Source organism: the organism of the source record quoted next, unplaced genomic scaffold, assembly GCF_019419815.1.
Source record: "Pyrus x bretschneideri cultivar Hongxiangsu unplaced genomic scaffold, Pyrus_bretschneideri_v1 Contig27, whole genome shotgun sequence".
Taxonomy (NCBI): domain Eukaryota; kingdom Viridiplantae; phylum Streptophyta; class Magnoliopsida; order Rosales; family Rosaceae; genus Pyrus; species Pyrus x bretschneideri.
Window position 1 is genome coordinate 5,746,391 of NW_025999579.1, and position 16,679 is coordinate 5,763,069.

The 16,679-nt window shown below is 37.2% G+C and overlaps 3 protein-coding genes across 5 annotated transcripts; all 3 read left to right on the forward strand.

Moving 5' to 3' along the window:
* The first annotated feature begins 747 nt into the window (after nucleotides 1-747).
* LOC103950025 (cycloeucalenol cycloisomerase) lies at nucleotides 748-3,845 on the forward strand. The gene is made up of 8 exons (XM_009361177.3): nucleotides 748-888; nucleotides 1,002-1,144; nucleotides 1,340-1,423; nucleotides 1,964-2,005; nucleotides 2,456-2,566; nucleotides 2,639-2,830; nucleotides 3,169-3,266; nucleotides 3,361-3,845. Exons 1-8 carry the CDS (start codon nucleotides 882-884, stop codon nucleotides 3,551-3,553), a joined length of 870 nt encoding a protein of 289 aa, XP_009359452.2. The 5' UTR covers nucleotides 748-881; the 3' UTR covers nucleotides 3,554-3,845.
* Nucleotides 3,846-4,846: 1,001 nt separating this feature from the next.
* Nucleotides 4,847-12,772, forward strand: LOC103950027 (ribonuclease J-like). Of its 2 annotated transcripts, XM_009361178.3 has the most exons (17): nucleotides 4,847-5,254; nucleotides 5,742-5,964; nucleotides 6,308-6,431; nucleotides 6,727-6,783; nucleotides 7,261-7,452; nucleotides 7,531-7,608; nucleotides 7,964-8,146; nucleotides 8,264-8,344; nucleotides 9,015-9,080; nucleotides 9,181-9,273; nucleotides 9,767-9,892; nucleotides 10,193-10,306; nucleotides 10,456-10,551; nucleotides 10,633-10,730; nucleotides 10,827-11,329; nucleotides 11,714-12,159; nucleotides 12,251-12,772. In XM_009361178.3, exons 1-17 carry the CDS (start codon nucleotides 5,068-5,070, stop codon nucleotides 12,344-12,346), a joined length of 2,763 nt encoding a protein of 920 aa, XP_009359453.2. In that variant the 5' UTR covers nucleotides 4,847-5,067; the 3' UTR covers nucleotides 12,347-12,772. The 2 variants fall into 2 exon arrangements, with proteins under 2 accessions (XP_009359453.2, XP_009359454.2); XM_009361179.3 differs by lacking the exon at nucleotides 4,847-5,254 and having other exon boundaries at nucleotides 5,811-5,964; nucleotides 6,308-6,417.
* Nucleotides 12,773-14,424: 1,652 nt separating this feature from the next.
* On the forward strand, nucleotides 14,425-15,478 carry LOC103950024 (putative calcium-binding protein CML19). Of its 2 annotated transcripts, XM_048587988.1 has the most exons (2): nucleotides 14,425-14,447; nucleotides 14,791-15,478. In XM_048587988.1, exons 1-2 carry the CDS (start codon nucleotides 14,440-14,442, stop codon nucleotides 15,176-15,178), a joined length of 396 nt encoding a protein of 131 aa, XP_048443945.1. In that variant the 5' UTR covers nucleotides 14,425-14,439; the 3' UTR covers nucleotides 15,179-15,478. The 2 variants fall into 2 exon arrangements, with proteins under 2 accessions (XP_048443945.1, XP_048443944.1); XM_048587987.1 differs by lacking the exon at nucleotides 14,425-14,447 and having other exon boundaries at nucleotides 14,479-15,478.
* The last annotated feature ends 1,201 nt before the right edge of the window (nucleotides 15,479-16,679 follow it).

The window sequence follows — 16,679 nt, forward strand, 5'->3', positions numbered from 1 at the left end:
ATTTGGTTTAGGATTCGGGATCTCATTTCGGTTCAAAATCCTGTACCGAACCAGTCCTACTTAGAGGTATATTTTGGCAAAACGTGGTGTTGTTAAGGTTGTACGTCTTTATTTAGCCTACTCAACTCCAAACAACTTACATTCACTTGTTTTAAAAGATGAGAGTAAATTGTAGCAATGATCCATTTACTTTAACTCAATTAAAACAATGATCCTTCAACTAAAATCTATTACCATTAGTCTCTCAACTTATCAAAACGTGCAGCTATAGTTTCTCAACTAAAAATTCATTACAATTAGTCCCTCAACTAAAAATCCAACTGAAGAAATAGTTTATCAACTTTAACCCAATTGGAGCAATAGTCCCTTAACTTTAATCTAGTTGTAGCAATGGGCCTTCGAACATAACTCATTTTGACAAAATTCTGACGAAGTTGATGAAAAATATCATAGTTACATATTTTGATGAGTTGAGGGACCAATGATAATGAATTTTTAATTGAGAGATCATTGTTCCAACTTAATTAAAATTGAAAGACCATTGCTACAATTTACTTAAAAAATAAAACTACTACATTTCTCTTGGCACCAAATTTTGATGACCTAGTTACAGTGTCAAATTAGATTATTTTCTTCAAGGTCACTTGTACATTAGTAAATACCTAACTCAACAGACCCCTTTTAGCAAAAACTCCGCCACCTCAGCACAATACGACAAGTGACAACAAGTACAGAACAGCAGCAATATCTAGGCGCAATCACGACGGAGCTCACTCTCACTAGTCACTCAGACAGTGAAACACTCAAAGCACCGCCCACCGCTTCCACGTTCCGCCCCGATCCGAGTAAAAACCACCGGTTTTGAAGATCCGAATACCAAAATGGGCGGTAAAGTTCGCTACTACTCGAATTCAAATTCTTCAGTTGATTAGGGTTTTGAATTGCGGTATCGGAAGTCTAATCCGGGTTTTTGATAAACCCGTGTTTGGCAACGCGTGCAGGTAAAGAAGAACCGGATTGTTATTCGAGTTTATGGTTGGCTCCGAATCCAAGCAAGAGATGGGGGGAGCTCTTCTTCCTTCTCTACACTCCTTTCTGGCTCACTCTCTGCTTGGGAATCGTCGTGCCCTTCAAGCTCTACGAGGTTCGATTTCCGTATCATCTGTTTGGTTACTGAGAAAATAACAAAGAAAATAATAGAAAAGATGGAAACTTTATTTGATGAAATGTATTTGTAGTCCGTAGCAGTGAAAAAGTGTTGATTTTTTTGGGTGAAATTGGTCAATTTTCTTTTGCTAATTAGTTTTCGTAATTGGATTTTGATCTGTGTATGCGGCAGAGCTTTACGGAATTGGAGTATTTGCTAATTGGATTGGTTTCAGCAGTCCCTGCATTTTTGTTGCCAATGCTCTTCGTCGGGAAGGTATTACTTGAATCTTACTAAGTTCATCTTAAATTTCATTTTTTTGGACAATTTTCAGCTTAATTAAAATGAGGTGTCCGGAATAACGTTTAAAATTTTCGTTTCCCTATTGTCGAATGATGGTTAAAATTACAATTCCACTAGCCCTTTTATTTCCACTCTCGAAAGTGCTTCTTAAAGTGCTTTTGGTAAAAATGTTTTTGGAACCAAAAATGCAAGTGAATCATGGTTGTTCTTCTTCCAAGAAGCACTTCAAGTGCTTTTGGAACCCAAAAAAGTTTTCTGTAAAAGCGCTTTCAATTATTTTAAAGCACATCCAAACGAGCCAATATTCCTTGTAGTATAAACTTCATTACTGTTTTGAAGTTAGTAGTACTTTAATCCAATATACGAGATAGAAAGTATGCATTCGCTGATAAACCAATGTATGATTAAGCTTTTAGTGCAATGGAGTAGGAACTATGGATTGTATTAGCCAGAGTTTGTTTATGTTCTAACCTTTTCTTTTTTTTGTTTAATTTTTTGCGAGTATCATTGCAGGCAGATAGCAACTTGGCTTGGAAGGATCGTTATTGGGTCAAGGCAAGTGTTTTCCTGGGGTAAATTCATTATATGTCATAATTAGGACAAGGTCATCGAACAATGGAACTTATAATTTGGATCATCAGCTTTTGTCTTATTGGTGATATTTTTAAGCAAGGAAAGTCTATACCTTTTGCAGCCAGTTATGCTGGACTTATCGTTTATTCAGAATGCAGTGATATTTCTCTTCTTGGTACTTTGTATGATGTGTTTATATGCATGATATCAAACATCTTGGAAAAAACACTCATCATGTGTTTATCAAGTTGCAAAACATGTGATAAATGAAAATTTTCCGATGTGAGTCTTGTTCTTGTCCCTTGAAGCGGTTCTTTTCTCTTCACTGCTTTACTGCACTAATTGATCCACTAGCACTTTGTTTAATATGACATTCTCATCTGTATTATAATTTTATGCTTAGCCTGAACCAAACTTTGATTTCTGTAACAGGCCAGCGTGTGGATAATAATTTTTAGCTATGTTGGGAATTACTTTTGGACCCACTATTTCTTCACCGTTTTGGGAGCTTCATATACTTTCCCATCATGGAAAATGAACAATGTAAGCGAGAAATCTTGAAACGCTCTGCAATAGACTACCTAGCTTTTCTAATCACTTTTTATTTCTGTGCAGGTACCGCACACTACCTTCCTCCTGACACATGTTTGCTTCCTATTTTATCATGTCACCTCAAATATAACGCTTCGCAGACTACGCCATTTTACTGCTGAATGGCCAGAACAAGTTCAATGGGTTGCTGAGGCTGCTTGGATTTTGGCTCTTTCTTATTTCATTGCATACCTGGAGACTATAGCTATTTCTAACGTATGTTGCAACACATTTATGATATCTTTCATCTAACTACTTGTACATTTTGACTAATTTCTAAAGGTGGCCTATCAATAAATTAGGTTAGATAAGGTAGAATGCTGTAGTTCATATATATGTCGCTTCATGTTCCTCTAGTCTTCCTTATCCTTTGCATTCCATTTGACCTGTATACCTTATCCGCTATCTCTGTTGGTTGGTGACACCCTTGCAATATAATGGAGCTTGTAAATAATTATGCATTCCATTCTTTGAAATGCTGGTAGTTTAATGATTCGTTGATTTCTACGTGAAATAGATGCTGTTACAATGATGTTTGCTTTGACCATGTGCAGTTCCCTTACTATCAGTTTGTGGACCGGGCGTCTATGTATACAGTTGGTTCCTTGTTTTATGCGATCTACTTCATCGTTAGCTTTCCCATGTTTCTTAGGTAAGAACCAGACAGCCTTTTGGTTCAAATTATTGATCAGAAATATATCGGATCACTTAGAATGCTCATAACACGTGTTTGTTCATGTTAACAGGATCGATGAGAAGCCTGGCGATCCATGGGACTTGCCTAGAGCGGCCATTGATGCTTTGGGCGCCGCAATGCTGGTGACAATTATACTAGATCTGTGGCGCATCTTTCTGGGACCTATTGTCCCAATTCCAGAAACAAAACAGTGTCTTCAACCTGGACTGCCATGGTTCCCGGGACACGCTGCCCAAATTTGACAACTGCTTGTGCAACCGGGGACCTCGAGTTATTTCCCAACACCGGAAGATTACCACGCTCAGGGATTTCTTGCAGTTGCTGCTGCAATGGTTACTGTACCATGTTTGGATGACTAATTTTAATCTCAAGGACGTAAAAAGAATTGTATCAGATTATTTCATATGATGCATGTGTTGTTGTACCTTCATAATTTTTGACACAAAGGATATTTTCATCCAATGTGAATTTACTAATTTACCACTACATCAATATGAATAGCTTGTACAAGTACAAGTCCTGCTTTCTGGAAAATGCTTGCTTTCAATTTTCAAACACTCACCACAAAAATTGACACATTGAAATCCAACCGCTAACGTCTATGTGACAAAGATAATAACTAAGGAGTCGGTATTCACACTTCAAAATAGTTATTATGTAGTTTAGTTTTTGCTTTTAAGGAGGAATTTGTGATTCAATTGATTAAGAGCATTTAGAGCATATGAGATTGAGTGTTCAAATTCTTCTTCCATGGCAAATTCTAGTGCCTGCTTGTCAGCCCAAGTGGTTATGCGGCCACGCACACAAATTGAGTGATTAACAACAACCCTATCTTGGTCCTAAATTTATGAAATAAAGGTGACATGCGACCGATTGTACATAGGAACTTGCTCTTTTCCAATATCACTTGTATTTGTTCATTTATTTTGGTTTACTAAAAGAAAATTGGTAATAATAATAAGAGAAAGAAAAAAACAAAAGGGCGTTAAACAAGTATGTGTGATTTTATACACGTGTGGGGTGGGGAGAGGATCCAATCCGAGATCTCTCCCATCAAAGGTTCAGGATCAAGTGATGTATGATATTGAAATTTGATCTAACGGCTACAAATATGAGCCTTCTAAAAGTTATAATAATTGTAATTGTTTGATCAAATTTCAATGGTCCGAATCACTTGATCCTTGACCTTTAATGGAAGAGATCCGGATCGAATCCTCTTCTGTGTGGGGGGAGACTCACACGTGCGAGTGCTTTATCACCTTCATCCTTCCAAAAATGATAAGAGAGATAATTCAGAAGCCTACAAAAATCCTCTAAAATCCTGGGTTCAGGATCAAGTGATCCATGTTGTTGAAATTTGATCCAACGACTACAAACAGGGGCCCCTCTAGAAGTTATAATAATTGTAGTCGTTGAATCAAATTTCAACGGTTCGAATCACTTAATCCTTGAACTTTAACGGGAGAAATCCGGACCAGATCCTCTTCTATGTAGGTGGGGGTTGGGGGGGTGGGGGCGGGGGGAATGGTTTAAGCAAAACCCACTCACACGTGCGAGTGCTTCACCACCTTCATCCTTCCAAAAATGATAAGAGAGAATTCAGAAGCCTACAAAAATCCTCTAAAGTCCTCACTCCCCATTCTGCACTCTCCCTCCCTCCTCCCCTTTCCCGCTTCTCAGCAAACCCCAACAGCCTCCAGATTTCCAGGGTTTCGTTACGCCGTTTCGGGCCTCCGAAACGTCCACCTCCACGCTCATGCAATTAGGGGTTTTGGGGGGTTTATCTGTTTACCACTCTCTCTACCCAGCTCCGTTTAAACAAAGCGCGTCGGCCCAAATGGCCGCTCTCGGAGCTCTTTCTCCCTGTCCCTACAGCCTCCTGTGGCGGCCGAAAACCTCGAACCGCTGCGTTTCGTGCTCCGTGGGCTCTTCCACTGCTACAGGTGCTTAAAATAAGAATTTGGGTTTTCTTTTCTGCGTTGGAAAAGTTGAAGAAAATGGAAAATGGGAAGTATTATGAAATTTAGTGAACATAATTTTTAGTAATGATGTTTTAGTTTAATTGGGTAACAAAGTTTTCATTCTTCTGTTTGGTTTATGGAATTTGAAGCAGGTTATTTGAACTAATTGGAATTCGAAATAGGGTTTAGTTTTGCTCTGTAGGTTGTTTTCACCGTCTCGGGCATTCTATTTGCGAGAAAAAGATTATAATTTGTTTTAAAAAAAAATTGATTTTTTAGTGACCATACTTGGGTATAATGTGCATTAAGCTTATGAATATGTTTTATATAGATTGTTTTGACAAGAAATCGAATGAGAAGTTATGTTAATAATTACAGGTTGCATATTCTAGTGGCTCCATCTTACCATCTTATAATCGAATTTTTTTAGATGATATTGATGGTTGTTTTATTGGTTTAATTCATTTAGGAACACGTAGGTCGAATGTAAGAAGATCAGGAAGAATGGAAGGGCCTCGGAAAAGTATGGAAGACTCTGTTCAACGAAAGATGGAACAATTTTATGAAGGGAGAGAGGGCCCGCCAATCCGTGTTTTACCAATTGGTGGCCTTGGAGAAATTGGGATGAATTGCATGCTGGTCGGGAATTATGATCGCTACATTCTGATTGATGCTGGTGTCATGTTTCCAGAGTATGTGAAGTAGACTAGTTTTCTATTGTTTATGCTCCTGAAAGATTGTATCTTAGTAATAATTAGATGTACTTTTGCCTGGTATGGGTTTCTTTTCTTAGGAGATTTCTTCTTTCCACATTTTTACCGTTATGAATTCCGTTTATTTAAGTAGAATCGACAAAATTTTGTATTAGCAGCATAAATGGAAGGATAAATCTGCTGCATACATTCAAAACTAAGAAATGCTTTGCATGAAAAATGGATCCTTATTTGTATTTGCTTCTTCTATGAGTGTCTGCTGAAAGTGATCCCTATTTGCCTTCTCTTTTCTTCTGCTTATGTATGCTATATGTATTTTCAGCTTTGATGAGCTTGGAGTCCAAAAGATTATACCTGATACCACATTTATCAAAAAATGGAGCCACAAAATTGAAGCAATTGTTATTACACATGGGCACGAAGACCACATTGGTGCGTTGCCTTGGGTAAAGTTTCCTTCTGATACAATGGAAATGCCATTTTGGCTCAATATCATACTTATTATAAATCTACTGCATTTTCTATGTTTGTACTTTGTAGAAAGAAACATCATCAAAGGACTGATTCCATAAAGTAGTTTTTGCTGTTTCTTTTACTTCTAGTGCTTTTCTAGGTTAAGACGAATTTAAACTGTAAATGTTTGTTCTAGTTAAAAAAGTTAATTTTTTGAATTAACATCTGCTGGAAGTTTATTAGTTTGGTTATGGATTTTAGTTAATACATATTTTTTTCTCCAAACAGGTGATCCCAGCTTTGGATCCCAATACACCAATATTTGCATCATCCTTTACCATGGAGGTAATTCTTGCGTAACTTTAATTCTGCAGCTAAAAGTTCCTCTCACGATATGTAAATTTCAACAATGTTGTTTTCCAATGCTGACCACCTAAGAGTTGTTGGTCTAGCAGTCAGGTCCTTGGTTTGCTCCCAAGTGGTCTGGGGTTCGACTTTCTCCCACCTAGCAAAAATGCTAGAGTTTCTTGCTCCCCAAATGTTGTGGGGTCAGGCGGGGAAAAAGAGGAGGGGGGTTAGTGATTAGTCGAGTCAAAGACTTGGATACGCTAGTTTAAAAAATAAATAAATAAAATGTTGACCACCCGTGGAATGTTAAAGTACATTCTTTAACCATCTATTTTTAGGGTTTCTGCATCTTATATTGTCGATGTATATGAATCTTTTTGTGATGAAGGATGCCTGTCCTCTTGAATTCCTGGGGATTTCAAATTTTGGTGTTAGCGTAATTTTCAAAAAAGTTGATATTGTTCTTTTGAACAGCTTATCAAAAAACGTCTGAAGGAACATGGGATCTTTGTTCCATCTAGACTTAGGACATTTAGAACAAAGAGGAAATTTACGGCTGGACCATTTGAGATTGAGCCTGTTCGGGTGACACATTCTATTCCTGACTGTTGTGGATTAGTTCTTCGCTGTTCTGATGGGACAATTCTTCACACTGGGGACTGGAAGGTAACATTTTTGCACCTGTATAGCATCTTCTCTTCTTTGATTAAATTCTCAAACTTAATAATGAATTTTGTTAAACAGATTGACGAGTCACCATTGGATGGTAGAGGTTTTGACCGTGAAGCCTTGGAAGAACTTTCAAAAGAAGGAGTAACATTGGTTAGCCACTGAGTCTAGTAATGATATATTTTCTGATCTCTTATCCTTTAGGATTCACTTGGTAGTGAAACAGGCATTTTTCTTGGGGACAAAATAGGGGTTTAATTGTTTGTGCTGTTAAAATCAAGAATATGAAATTCATATTGTTATTTGTTACTAACCATTAATGGAAAAATTTATATATTCTGAGTCTAAAATATCTCCTCAAAATGATGGGGTATACATGAATTGTGCACATGGTTCGTACATTGAAGAATTAAAAAACATCTTGTAAACCACATTTTTGGTCAAGATTTAAAACTGTTTTTCATGGAGGAAAAGATGAAGGTATCAATTAATGCCCATTTTTTGTCAGATGATGAGTGACTCTACAAACGTACTCTCACCGGGAAGGACGACGAGTGAATCTTCTGTGGCAGATGCGCTGTTGAAGCATATTTCAGCTGCGAAAGGGAGGGTTATTACTACTCAGTTTGCTTCAAACATACACCGACTTGGAAGCGTGAAAGCTGCTGCTGATTTCACCGGCAGAAAGTTGGTAGGTTCCTATGACTTTATCCAACATAATCCAGTGTGCTTCTTTTCCTTAAATTACCTTCCACCTTAGTATAGTGTGAGATAAAATGTTTCTAAGTGCTATATTATGATCTGTTAGGTATTTGTTGGTATGTCCTTAAGGACATATCTTGATGCAGCTTGGAAGGATGGGAAGGCACCAATTGATCCATCATCCCTGGTAATAATGCCTGTTGTCTAATTCTCTTTTACATGGGTAGACGAAGATCCCGTAATTTTTCCTCTTTTCCATCAAGTCTGGGTATGCGTGCATGTCCTTATCATATGAGATCTTGTGTTGCTTCATGTGACGTGGAAGTACAATTAAAGAAGTAAAAGCTAGCGTCAGCTTCTATTTGGCTGACGAAAACTGTTTTAGCCATAAATGAACTGTGAATAGAAAATTTGACTTGCGTCATTTTTACATTCAACTTATTTCAACTAAATGAGTTCTATCTCAAAGTCCTTTACTAGTTCTTGCCAGTAAACTCTATTTGGGGCCGTATCCTCTATTACTCGATTACGTTGTAAGCTATCAAGTTTTCTTCTTTCCACTTTGACCTGAAGTTTGTTTGGATTATGCAGAAGTATAATGTTTCTAGTTCAAAACTTCTAGTCTGGATAATTAAACGATCTGATTCTTTTTGGGGAGATAGTAGAAAACATACCGGTTGTTATATTTAGGAATTTGGAAACGGGTGCCTGATGGACTAATGCTGGAATTGGAATTATGCTTGGTTATCATTTAGATCTCTATATTAGTAATGGCATCTATTCACTTTTCTCCTCTTTTTAGTGCGAGATCTCATCTCAGCGTAAAGTTTTACTTATTTATTATTACGTCAATTTAGGTGAAAGTGGAAGATATTGATTCCTATGCCCCAAAGGATTTGCTGATTGTCACAACTGGCTCTCAAGTAAGTTTATCAAGATGCCCTCCTATGGCTGCCCAGTTCCATAATGTTAAACCTTTGGCTGGACCTTTTTTCTGGCAAATGATGTATGCTATTGTGTCAGGCAGAACCACGTGCTGCTCTGAATCTTGCATCATTCGGAAGTAGTCATTCCGTCAAACTGAACAAAGAGGACATAATTTTGTATTCAGCTAAGGTAAGAAAACTTGATTTAATAAGCCTCTCCAGTTGATTTTTGATATAAATTATATCTATATGAGTTTTCAGCATAACCAAACTTATTTAGATGAATAAGAATGTTTATGCTCTCAACTTCGTTTTTTTATTGATGTATAGTTTCTATACCCCTTTAAAACTTATTTAGATGAATAAGAATGTTTATGCTCTCAACTTCATTTGTTTATTGACGTATAGTTTCTATACCCCTTTAAGTTTCCTATACTCATGGTTAACAAATCTAGCTTTTCATTGAAAAAAGAAAGAAAGAAGAAATCTTTCCAAAGTTTAATTCACATGGGTCCGTAGTCAAAGTTGAAATTACCAAAACTGGAAGTTGCATGCAGAACATCAGCTAAATCTTTTGGAAATCTTTTCCAGTTATTTCTACTGTTTTTCAGAATTCTGATATCTACTGTCGCTGCATGGTGAGATTGATCTGTTTGGCTATTTTGACCTTGTTTACCTTATAGGTAATTCCTGGTAATGAATCTAGGGTAATGAAAATGTTAAACCGCATATCAGATCTTGGGTCAACTATAGTGATGGGTAAGAATGAGGGGCTGCACACTTCTGGTCATGGGTATCGTGGAGAATTGGTAAGTCTTGTATTTCAAGATTTCAATTTCAAAAGGTCCTACTTTATTTATATGATAGGATTTTGTTCTAATCTTCTCAACGGTGATGATAAACTTTATATGACATTGTTGCGTCTTCTTATTTAGGGACAAAAAAAAAAACAGTAGTCTTTCTTTGTTTCACCTTCTTATTTTCTTTTCTCAAGGACTAAGTTACAATGCCATAGTGATTATTTATATTCTGATATGCCTTTTCATGTGCAATTTTCATTTGGTTCCATCTTATATATTTTAACTGGGAAATCTTATTTTCTTTTAAAGGAAGAAGTGCTTCAAATTGTGAAGCCGCAACATTTTCTGCCCATACATGGAGAACTCTTGTTTCTCAAAGAGCATGAATTGCTTGGGAGATCAACTGGCATTCATCACACCACTGTGAGTCACTCTGTTTATCTTGTTATGCTCAGGGAACTTATCCTGTTGATAATTCCTTGGTCGATGATATGATCCAATGATATGTAGTATGCGTAATTGTAGCTTAAGTTTTCTTCTGTGGTCATAATTCAAAAAGATTCATGTTACAGGTTATAAAAAACGGGGAAATGCTTGGGGTTTCTCATTTAAGAAACAGAAGAGTACTTTCCAATGGTTTCACATTGCTTGGAAAAGAGAATTTGCAGGTTGGTGTTCCTTAAGAAGTTTTATCTGTGTATTATGATAAGTTAATCGAGCAATTCTAATAATCTAGTCCTATATTACAGTTGAAGTTTAGCGATGGCGATAAAGCATTTGGCACATCAAGCGACCTTTGTGTTGACGAGAGACTAAGAATTGCCTTAGATGGCATAATAGTGGTCAGGTAGGTTTCATAGATTCATCAGTGACACATGCATATTCCTAATATGGCAATTTCCATATGATAGCATCCTGATCTTCTTCTTTTCTTGGTTTTAAGCATGGAAATCTTACGACCTCAAAACGTAAATGGTTCAACTGAAAATAGCATAAAGGGGAAGATAAAAATTACTACTCGATGTTTATGGCTTGACAAAGGAAAGCTTATTGATGCACTCTACAAAGCCGCCCATGCCGCACTATCAAGCTGCCCCATAAGTTGTCCTCTTCCTCACATGGAAAGAACAGTGTCTGAGATATTGAGGAAATTGGTAAGAAAGTACAGTGGTAAAAGGCCAGACATCATTGCCATTGCCATGGAGAACCCTGCAGCAGTTCATGCTGATGAGGTCAGTGCAAGACTATCTGGAAAATCTTATGTTGGTTCAGAGGTGTCACAGTTGAGGAAAGTATATGATCAACATCAAATTAAGAGTCCGTCAACTAGGACACAAGCAGATGATGGCAAGGCCAATACACATTTTCCAAGTCAGTCAACTACAACACAAGCAGATGAAGGCAAGGACAACACATTGCAGAGCATCTCGCAACAAGATACAGAAGGTCATTTACTCTCTCTCTCTCTCTCTCTCTCTCTCTCTCTCTCTCTCTCTCTCTCTCTCCACATGCACATGGGCAAGTGTCTTCATAGACTCCTTTTAGAAACATGTTCGGCATCTATATGCACATATGCAAGCATGTATATGCATGTATTCAGTAATTATATGTAACACTGCACCGTAAAATGGTATTTCTTAGCAGTAACTATCGATATTTTCATGATTCATCGAAGAACTTTCCCTTCATTATGTATTGTAGGCTTTTCCCTTTCCATGACTATCACCTCTATGTCAATCTGATGTATCTAAATATTTTTTTACCTGGAGTTGTGATTTCTGGCATTGACGTTGGGTATGTTTTATTCTTTCATCTCATGATTCTCATCAGAGTCCGTACTTGAAGATGATGGCATCGAAGTCGAAGGACTCCTGCCTGAGGAAGATTCTGCCACTTCAAGTTCCAAGCCAGAGAAGCTTTCTTCTGATTCAGAGGATTCGGAGGATTTTTGGAACGCAATGGTTAGGTTATCAACTGGTGACAAATCAGTAGAAGATGAAAATGGTCTGGTTGCAGAACAGGAAAATCCACAGAAAGATGGTCCTGAAAGCAGTGAAATACCAAATCTTTCAAAGCCCGTGAAACGCAATAAATGGAAGACTGACGAAGTTCAGAAGCTTATTACAATGCGCGGGAAACTGCGTAGCAGATTTCAAGTTGTGAAGGGTAGAATGGCCCTCTGGGAAGAGATATCTAGAAACTTGTTGGCCGATGGGATCAACCGAAGCCCAGGACAATGCAAATCTCTGTGGGCATCCCTGGTTCAGAAATATGAGGTTTGTCCACCTACACCTTAATGCCCGCGTTCCTTCTTCCATTTGTGCTTGTTTTATCATTGCGCTAATCAAATAATGTCTTCACGAACAGGAAAGCAAGAGCGGAAAAAGAAGTCGAAAGAGTTGGCCATACTTTGATGAAATGGATGGAGCTCTGTCTGAGTCCGAGGAATTGGCAACAAAATGATTGCTAGAGGCGAAAACAGTTCCCTGAACTTCTGAAAAAAATCCCCGAGAACCAGCATTTAATCCGATAGAGCTCGAGGAACAGCCAGACAAATGATAATTCAGCAAGACTCAACGTGTGGATGGTTGTCAGATCGAAGGGATTTGAAAATGAGAAAGTGAAGTAGGTAATTGTAGCATTTCCCTGATAACCTCCATGTATATCAGTGAATCAGATGGACAAGCAAAGGCTCAGGGTGGAAATTTTGTAGTGGGAAGATATCTTTAGCGCTATAGGGTTCGTTTGGAAGTGCTTTTAAAATAAGCGTTTTTGATGAAAATGTTTGTTATACCATATCTTCTTTCAATATTTATGTTCTTTTTTTTAGAAGAGATCAATATTTATGTTCTTATTTTATGAAATGGTGAATGCAGGAAAATTTTCTAATGCTTTTAGTTGATTTTGTAATATATTCTTCTGATTCTATCATATGATTAAATTTCAAATATAAACTTAACCAGGTTGTTTAAAGTAATGCGTTCCCTCTTGGCACCTAAATTCAAAAAAAATTTCTTTGTAGTTCCAATAAATTTAATGTAAAATATTGTTTGTATTAAAAAAAAATATCGGATGTAAATTCAAATGCTGAGTCGATGTACATGTTTCATATTACTCAAACTTTAATAAGAAAGATAATTGTTCATGATTGACAAGTCATCAAAGAATAATTTAGGTTTCACACGAAGGATTTGACTAAACTTGTATTCTTTATGGATCATTCTGGATAAATGATAACTGCATTTTGCATCACAACGCGTGGAAGAAACACAATATTGTATGACATGTACAATCTGTACTTTTTTTTTTTTAATCAACGAGAAAAAGGAAATTTGAGTTTGCGATCTCTCATGCTTATCCCATTATGGGTTTTTCACACGAGAATCTCTACCATTTAGGATAATCTCTAATGCACGGGTCTCATTCTTTACGAGCGTGTCGAAAGGGTCATCTTATCACATATTATACAATCGGGTGATGCTAGAAAGACCGTTATTTTAAGGGAGGTTTAACAAAATATTCTCAGTACTGTTCACTTTTAATGAAAAATCACATTTATACATTTCCCTGATACTATTCACTATACCTTTGAAAATGGCTTTTCATTAAAGAGGAATTTTTTTTGGACTTTTCGTTAGTTTTTCTTTATTTTAAATCATATTTTATAAATCATATGATGTCGCAGTTGATGATGAGATTCATTCTTTAAATGATCAACCGCCACATCATGTGACTTATAATTATAGCCTAAAAAGATGGTCTCTCCAATAATTTTTCTTTACAATGACCCAATGGTAAATGCGTTGATTCTAGCTCCCAAAATACAAAAAAAAGGGAAGTCCAGAGTTTGAGGCTCCAAGCTGGTAAGTCTGCCTGATTGTGGTGAGATGTCTATGTGAGTCTTTCCGACTCCTAGAAAGAGTGGATAAATGTGACTTGCCACGAGTTGTCTTCCTTTAAAAAAAAATAAAAATCCACTAACAATATCCACATATTAAAGTCGGACAAGCCATATAATCAAATTGCTCTCCCGCCGTCTTCCTCCTAAACTAGAAGTTGTGGGTATAGATTGTTAATATGAGTAGGGCAATGATCCTTTCCAAATCCTCTTTGTGGGGATCCGATGATCAATTAATCGTGTTTGTTCATCGTATATTATGCAGTCAGTTTTCGTTAAATACTATTTATATTCAATTTTAAATTAAAATTTTAAAATAATTTTTAACCGCACAATGTATGATGAACGGATACGATTGATTGATTATCTGGATCACCACAAAAATGATACGGAGAGGATCGTATTCCATATGAGTATATCTCATACACTATATGCCACGCAATGCGCACACAATGATTTCGCGTCATATACGCGTGTGTACAACGCAGTCAGACGTATGTGTCTGAAATAATAATCACTTTCTCAAAAAGTCAGAAGCAGGAGGATGTTGACCATTATAAAAGACATGAAACTACTAGTCTCTCTTTCTAGATCGTTGAACTTCTCCCTCTTCCTTTGCAAAATCTGCTTCTGCGTTTCTTCCCTATTTACCTCACACATGACTATGTGCGGAGTCACTTTTTTCCCAGCTACTTTCCATTTTTTATTTTTATATATATTTTCCTCCTTTGTTGAATGTTTCATTTCATGCATTAATGTCCAGAAAACTCACAGCAACTTCTGCCCATGACATAGAACATGGCAATAAGTCGGTCCAGAAATGATATATATATGCCTACACGGCTGCAATAATATTGTTCCACTGCAAGCGAATTCAGTTAGGTTTTTCGTAACTTTATGTATAATTAATCGTTTAGCGCATATATCTTTGCATCTGAGGTCTTGTGTTTGAACCCTTTAGATATCACTTGTGAATGGAAAGTGACAAAGGATATGAACGTGTTTTCAGATACTTTGACGAAGATGGTGATGGAAAGATTTCGCCTTCGGAGCTGAGGCGCCGGCTAGGGTTGATGGGAGGAGAGCTGCTGCAGAATGAGGCGGAGGTGGCGGTGGAAATGCTGGACTCGGACGGAGACGGGTTGCTGGGTTTGGAGGATCTTGTGGGGTTAATGGAAGGAGGGAAAGAGGAGGAGAAATTGAAGGGTTTAAGGGAGGCTTTTGAGGTGTACGATGTGGAGAGGTGTGGGTTTATTACACCCAGCAGCTTGAAGAGAATGCTGAGCAAGCTGGGTGAGTCCAAGTCCATTGATGAGTGCAAGGTGATGATCCAACGGTTTGATTTGAATGGGGATGGTTTGATCAGTTTTGAAGAGTTCAGAATCATGATGCAGTGACAATATGCGATTGCGGTTGCAGTGCTCGTGTATATATAGAGTGTATATATTTATTGATCCATTTTTCGGAAATCGGCCAAATAGATTATTTTTTATATTTCAATTGCTACAATGATCGAAATCAAATATTGATCGTCATGTTGATGAACATTGCCGACATATTGAAAACTAATCATTTACGCAATTGAGATTAGAAAAATAATCGCTTTGGCCAATTTTTTTTGTTTTTATGGGTTTAATTAGGTTGAGATTTTCTCTAGCTGTCCATTCATCTTATTCTTAGTGATTTTTCATGCGATAGATTTTTAGCAGTGGTTTGATTTGAATATACTAGTAAAATAAACTCCTTGGTAATATTTCATGGGAATTAAGTAACCAATTCTATTGATTTTTGGGATGATGAATGTGGGTTTGGGTACACGGAGATTTCAATTTTGGTACATGTTAGGCCTCAATTTTGTGAATAATGATTTCAAATTATGGAAAAAAAAATTCATTATGCCCAGAATATAAATGGTACACCACTGCAATTATATAAGTCGAGAAATTTTTTATTTTTTAAATTGTTAATTTTTTTAACACAAGTATCTCACCACTTGTGTGACCTGTGGTGTACCACCCTTGTTTCACACACAATGAAAGATCTCTCCAAACTATGAGACATTTTTCAATACCCCTCGACCAGTACATCACATGTAATTATATAATTAAAGGAATACTTGAAAAAAAGTAAAATTTCACCACTTGTATAATAATATGTGGCGTATCGATTTGGATTCCAAGTATATTGAAAAATCTCTCTCAATCTATTGGCACCGACTTCCTACACTAATTTTTTTTGTTATTAGATGAGGTGAAAATTTATTTTTTGTTCTGAATAAATGAGGCTTGAAATGGGTAAATGATTTACATCAAATTTGAAATGAGACTTGTCCTCTCTGTATGTCAACCGCCACCCCCTGCTCTTGCTCGAGGTAGGCGGCAACCCACTACCTCATTTTCCTCCTCCTTCCCTCCCCTCTCCTTTGCCATTTCCCTCTTTTGCTCCCCTCCCATCTCCTCTGCCCCTTCCCCTCCTTGCATCCCACCTCCTCTTCCTTCCCCTTTTTCAGTCTTCTTCCTTCATTTTTATTCTCTGTTCTCCCTTGGAGTTTTATATCAGTTTTTCTTTTAGCCAAGTTTCAACTATCCTCTGAGCTTGTCTCAAATTTGGGCTTCATGCCTCTTATTCGACATTTTTTGTCTACTTTTACTGCTTTCTGCTTTTAATTTTCCTTCCTCCCTCCTCCTTAGCAATGATTTTCAATCTTCACCCCACCATGTGCTCGAATTGGCAGGCTCCAATCAAAAATTGGATATCAAATCCACTTCTGTCCCTCACTTCCCTTCCCCAAACCGACATATGCCAGATCCTCATCGAGGCTAAGTGTTATGTAGTCTCCGCCACATTAAAAGTATTTTACATATCCCTTTAGCCTCACTTTCTACCCATAACATACTT

Excerpts from the sequence above, each read along its gene's own strand:
- LOC103950024 (XM_048587987.1), top strand. The coding sequence starts at position 14,756 with ATGGAAAGTGACAAAGGATATGAACGTGTTTTCAGATACTTTGACGAA.
- LOC103950027 (XM_009361178.3), top strand. The coding sequence starts at position 5,068 with ATGCAATTAGGGGTTTTGGGGGGTTTATCTGTTTACCACTCTCTCTAC. Across the intron at positions 9,893-10,192 it reads ATGGGTATCGTGGAGAATTG|GAAGAAGTGCTTCAAATTGT; the intron begins GTAAGTCTTGTA and ends TTTCTTTTAAAG. Across the intron at positions 10,731-10,826 it reads GATGGCATAATAGTGGTCAG|CATGGAAATCTTACGACCTC; the intron begins GTAGGTTTCATA and ends CTTGGTTTTAAG.
- LOC103950025 (XM_009361177.3), top strand. Across the intron at positions 1,145-1,339 it reads TGCCCTTCAAGCTCTACGAG|AGCTTTACGGAATTGGAGTA; the intron begins GTTCGATTTCCG and ends TGTATGCGGCAG. Across the intron at positions 2,006-2,455 it reads AGGATCGTTATTGGGTCAAG|GCCAGCGTGTGGATAATAAT; the intron begins GCAAGTGTTTTC and ends TTTCTGTAACAG.